This window comes from Juglans microcarpa x Juglans regia, chromosome 5D (assembly GCF_004785595.1).
Source record: "Juglans microcarpa x Juglans regia isolate MS1-56 chromosome 5D, Jm3101_v1.0, whole genome shotgun sequence".
Classification (NCBI taxonomy): Eukaryota; Viridiplantae; Streptophyta; class Magnoliopsida; order Fagales; family Juglandaceae; genus Juglans; species Juglans microcarpa x Juglans regia.
Genome location: NC_054602.1, coordinates 23917998 through 23924216, shown reverse-complemented (window position 1 = coordinate 23924216; position 6219 = coordinate 23917998). Strand labels below are relative to the sequence as shown.

The following is a 6219-nucleotide window of genomic DNA, read 5'->3' as shown; positions in this document are numbered from 1 at the left end:
AAGCTTGTGAGTGAGTATACCCTTAATATCGGATCGAAACAAATAAAAAAAATGAATACACCAATACTTTTATTTTGACTGATGTGGCATGTTTGTACTTGAATTATAATATTTTTAGTAGAGCGGTGCTACTCTGCCGCCTGAGTAGCACCGTGGCAGAGTAGCACTACTCCATTTGACTGCTAGACTAATTTGACATTTTTTTATTTATATTTTTTTATCATTTTAAAATATTTTTAAAAAATATAAAAAAAAATCAATACACTAATAGTCACTTTCTTAAGTATTAAGTAAGGCATTTTTTTAAAAAAAAAGAATTAAAATATATGAGGTGTCAAAATGAGTGGGCAAATTGAGTGGGTAAAGTAACATTTTTCTTTTTAGTATGTTAATAAAAAGACTAGTAAATGTAATTTTTCTTAAATCAAAGATATAGTTTTTCAGGTGTGTTTTGTTATGAAAAAGAGTACTATTAATAAAAATTTTGGAAATAGAAGTGATTGATGCGTGTTGTGTTTATAAACATGGAAAGGTTGGTTTTTAAGTAATTAAAATTTGTGAAAATAATCTGTTTAAATGGATTTGTTTGTAAAACATCAAAATAAAAAAAAAAAAAATTTGAATTAAAACATATATGTACTGAAATTCATGCGTTTTGGTCATGACAACGGTAGACGTATTTGGTTTCCTGCTTGGCTAATTCTAAGAAGCATTGCTCGAGATTCACTCTAAACGATGTGACGTATGTACCCTTTACCTTGATTACTTGCACTCTTTCTTCTTTGTTGTACTGAGACTTCGTATACGATTCTGTTCTTTTCAGGAGTGGAATGGAATAGTTTGATTTGTCGTAAAAAAAGAAATAATTTCATCTGTTGGTGAATCTCCTTAAATACAAGCCTTTTATGAACATTTCGATTCATCTATTTAGAATTACAAATGAAGTTGTGTCAAGATGTGATCCAACCTACTTGGATTCTAATATTCTATTTATTAGTGAATATAAAGCAATCGAGTTTAATTCAAATAAACTCAACTCGAGTACAAGTAAATTCATATAAAAAATAAAATAAAATTGGACCGACTTGTTTATCAAACCTTATGTTTTTTAATATTTGTATTGCTTCATATAAGTTTGTATAGCTTTATTTTAATATTTATAATCATTTAGTGTGAAAATAATACCTATTTAGAAAATGGTGGAAATGTTAAGAACATAATATAAATAATTAAAATCTACATTTTCTCATCAGCTTAAACTTTTAAGACATGGTAATTTCACATGATATCAAAGTAAATATGTTGAGTTCGAACCCTTACTCATCTATTCCATTTAATTAAATATCACATTTGTTGGGTCCACTCATATAGAGGGAGTCTAGTCTACACGTGAGAGTGAGTGTGAAGATAAAAATTAAATAATAAAATCTACATCTTTCTACTTAATGATCTTTTGAGATAAGTGGTGCTTTTACATAAAGTTTCTAAATCCAATGTACGTAATTGCTCTTTTTCTATGTATATGCTTGTTTATATTTTTAATATATATATATATATATTTAAATTGTAAGATATTTATATAAACTCGAGATTAGAAGGAATATTATCAAAACATGTAAATGAGCATATTTTTTGTGATAAAATTTATATAACTTATTACATACGCTAAGTTTTAAAACATAATCTACTTCGTGATAGCTCAAACTCGATTAATTAAAGAAGGGACGCTCTTACTATGCCGCTCAACGTGTCGTTAGGCGTGCTCCATAGTGTATTTGTACTTTTTATTTTAACTATTTGTAAAAAAAATATATACATATTTAATAATAATCACCTCCTTAATTATTAAAAAAATTAAAATATGTCAAATTGAGAGGACAGATCCTATAGAATCAATTTTCTTAAAGAAAAGTACTTAAACGAATCAAATTTAACAAAATTATACGCTTTATCGTTTCGTTGATAATATTTATGCATGTAAGTTATGGATAAGTCATTGATGTGCATCACTCGGATTAACATTGACATATGGAAAACGAAGTTCTACCATTACTTGGTACGTAGGAGAAAGATTGTGGAAAACGCAAAGGAATCAGTCGTACTTAAAAAGTGAGGAAAAAAAAAAAGAGGAGGAAATTCTTTACACATTCACTTCACTGTCTTTGGGTCTCAATCATTGTTTCAAAATTTGCCATCTAGTACTTACTCTATCCTCTCCCACACCCAACAAATAGGCAAAACGTTCCCCGCCAGAGGCTCCTCAAAAACCATGGACTTCAATTCTCAGTATCTTCACCCTTAACACCTCTAACACAACAAGCTTCTGTAAATGGCAAGCTCCAATATCTCCATATTTCAGTCCAAGAAACTCTCTCTTTTCCTCAACATATCCTTCCTCTTCCTTCTCTCCGTCTTTCTCAAAACTCATCTTTTCCCCTCCAACTCAAGTTTGCTTCATCTATCCCTCGGAACTCGTACAATTTCTCCCGTCTCCAATCCTCTGTTCCTCCGAAGTATCGGAACAGATGGCTGCACCGGCCTCCAAAACTACCAAGATAACGAGTACAAGTGCTTGTATGTCAAAACACATATTGGCTGCAGGCCCAAAGGGTACATAAGTTATCTGCAATTCTTTTACTGCAATTTTGGGCAGTTTCCTTTCCTGGGTCATGTTGTACTTTTGTTATGGCTTCTGGTTCTGTTCTATCTATTGGGTAATACAGCTGCAAACTATTTCTGTTCTTCTTTGGAAAGCTTGTCTAAGCTCATGAAGCTTTCTCCAATCATAGCAGGAGTCACCCTTCTTTCACTTGGAAATGGGGCTTCTGATGTCTTTGCTTCCATTGTCTCTTTCACAAGATCTGGGAGTGGTGATGTTGGTCTAAACAGCGTTTTGGGAGGTGCCTTCTTTATATCGAGTGTTGTTGTCGGAATAATAAGTATTTTGATTAGCTCTCGTCATATTTCAGTTGACAAATCGAGCTTTATCAGAGATGTTATCTTCTCTCTCTTCTCTCTTTTCTCTCTTCTCTTGATCATAGCCATTGGGAAAATTAACTTGTGGGGTGCGATTTGTTTTGCTTCTATTTATTTTGTGTACGTTTTCACCGTCTCGGCCACTCATTTCTTCTGTAGAAATGAGGGGACTTCTAATTCAAACCAAGATACAGGCGAAATCGCAATACCATTACTTGGCTCTGTCGATGATGAAAAGCCAATCTTAGTGGAGAAAACCGATCTTGAAGAACAACTGCAGATTCCAAGCTTTTTGCATCTCAATTCATCAACTTGTTACTATTTTACCAATATTTTACATGTTTTGGAGCTGCCTCTTCAGTTGCCAAGAAGACTGACTATCCCCGTTGTTAGTGAGGAGAGCTGGTCTAAGCCATATGCAGTGATCTCGGTTACTTTGGCACCACTTCTCTTGGCAGCGATTTCTAACACACAGAGAGAAAACGTGGGTTTAAGGAGCAGCCTGGTGACGTATTTGACAGCAGGATTGATTGGGATGGTTTTTGGGAATCTTGCATTTGTGACCACCAAAAAGTCTAGCCCACCAAAGAGGTGCTTGTTCCCATGGCTGGCAGGAGGGTTTTTGATGAGTGTCACTTGGACATATATCATTGCTGAGGAATTAGTTTCTTTGTTGCTTTCTATTGGGCATATAATTGGGATTAACCCTTCAATTCTGGGGCTAACAGTCCTAGCTTGGGGCAACTCCCTTGGAGATTTAATAGCCAATACTGCCATGGCAATCAATGGAGGGACAGATGGGGTCCAGATCGCCATATCAGGATGCTATGCTGGGCCCCTGTTCAATGTCTTAATGGGCATAGGCTTGTCACTTGTTTTATCATCGTGGTCTGTATATCCATCTTCTTTTGTAATTCCTACAGACCCTTCCCTCTATGAAACTGTGGGGTTTCTGATTGGAGGTTTGCTTTGGGCTCTTGTGATATTACCAAAGAAGAATATGAGGCTGGATAGGTTTCTTGGAGGTGGGCTTTTGACCATCTATGTCTGCTTCCTGTTCCTAAGGCTGGCCAGAGCACTTGGTCTTCTGAACCTTCATGGGACCTCCTTCAAACTCTGAGAAAGGAGAGCTCCTTTCAATGGTGGAACTTTATGTATATTTTCTGAAACCTACTGTAAGCATCAATACTCTTTATAACTTTGGTTCATTTTCCCTTTTGCCCCTTTAAAGGGTGGGCCCCTTTTCTAGAGTGGAACTTAAACTACGATGTTGTGTTAATGCATATAATGTTAATATATTTCCTACCAATACAGTACATAATTTATGTAGAGCCAAACCTGCTTGAATGTTTTATTCTTTAGTTTATTATAGATAGGATAAATACTAATTTAAGCTAATTATTTGGTGGACAGTTTCAAAGATAACCTAATTTAAGTGTCTTTCACCTTCTCATGATTCAATCATATAATAAGACATGTTTGCCTTGCTAATGAAACTTTCTTAACCCATCTTTTTTTCTTATTTATCTTCAAATTTACATTTGAAAGTTGATGCCTTGGTGTTGGCGATTCATACAGATTTAGGTCCCGTTTGGATGTTGACCTGGGTTGAGATGAATTCAGTTCTTTATAAATAGTAGTGAGCTGAGATGGTCGAGTGAGTTTTGTGGGACCTATCTATGCGGAGTTTAGATGTGTTTAGATATTAATATGAGTTTAAACGTATTTAAGGAAAGTTAAAAAGGGTTATAAATCCCGCGTGTACAAATGTGTTAAGTTAAAAAAGGTTGTGGGTCTTACGTGTAAAGAAGTTTTGAATTGAGATGAGTTTAATGACTTGAGAATTAAATATTTAAATATTAGATTCAGTTTAAAATTTAAAGAGTCTTCTACCATATCTCTTCCAACCAAAGGTAAAATAGTTCGCGTAAATACAAATTCCTCATCATGACTAATGCGATTCGTCGCCTTTCTCTCTTTTTATTGCGTCAAGAAATGACCATATATTAACTATGCCTATAAAATAAATAGTTCCAGTATCGTACGGCCGCTTGAATCGGATGCAATTTAGCACAACTCAAACCTGTCTTAAATCGTGTCCTTTTTCGTTGCGTTTTTTCAATTAATTAATTCAAAAATTTAATCATTAATTCAAAAACCCTAAAACGGTTGGAGTACTAATTGTATTAAACCCTAACTGTACGCTAGCTGGGACCGGGAACATCGTCATGCTTTGTGAAAACTTCAGTCGGCCATCTAATAGAATCTCAGGGGTGATTTTCCATTCATCTTCCTTTGCTTTTGCTTTTGCTTAAAATTACGATATCATGATGAAATAATGTTACTTTCGAACGGCCTTCACTTGTGCACTTAAAAGTTACTTGCATGAATGGATGTCTCATGTCTATTTCCTGGTAAGATGTCTGTCTGACTTCTTGACAGGATGGCCGGACCCCTCATGTTTATGTAACATCGGCATCATATGGAGACAAAGTAGAAGTATGTTCAATTAATCTAGAAACATACGCGTACAATAATGAAGTGTGCCCAACTTGGAGTACGTTTTCTGAATAGTACCCACTTGGACAACTTGCTTAGAAGTGTTCCGATCGAATGATTGTGGTCCGGCCAATTGCTTGAAATCATCTTTGGATAAGTTACAATTAGATCATGTTGGCTCTGGGGCAAAGATTTTAGATCCTCCTTATTTATCAATATTCTAATGATCCACTCTGGTCTTGTAGATCGAAAAAAAACGTAAGAAAAAGAAATAGGCTTTGTGGGATGGGATTCTTGAAGAAATTATGGAGGAAAAATAGAAGAAAAAAGAAAATAATATATATAGTGCAACCGGTTACTAGGGGTTCTATCCGCATGGTGCATGGCGAGGACACCCCCTCCTCGCCCCCCACCCCGCACCATGCGGGAGAGTTTCATACCCTGCCTCTTGCTCCACTACAGAGAGTTGAAACTGCATCCCGTCCCGCCCCCTCCCGGTCAACTCAATGTCTAAAAATTTTTTTTGGTCTAAATTTTTTTTAGACCTAAATTATAATATAATTAAAATTATAAATTAAAATTTATTCATTTAAAAAAAATATAAAGTCATTAGAGTTGTATTTTGGATTGTCTTGGCCTCCTAGGCCAACTATTATATAAGAGGTCAAGGCAATACAATAGTCATACAATAGTTATACTTAAGCAATCCATTAGCTTTAAGTTGAATTCAAGTTTTTAACAGAT

At 34.9% G+C, this 6219-nt stretch overlaps 1 protein-coding gene across 1 annotated transcript; it reads left to right on the top strand.

The window, feature by feature from the left end:
• Positions 1-2198: 2198 nt before the first annotated feature.
• Positions 2199-4285, top strand: LOC121264769 (cation/calcium exchanger 1). Its single transcript, XM_041168068.1, has one exon. It carries the CDS (start codon positions 2330-2332, stop codon positions 4094-4096), a length of 1767 nt encoding a protein of 588 aa, XP_041024002.1. The 5' UTR covers positions 2199-2329; the 3' UTR covers positions 4097-4285.
• Positions 4286-6219: the final 1934 nt, after the last annotated feature.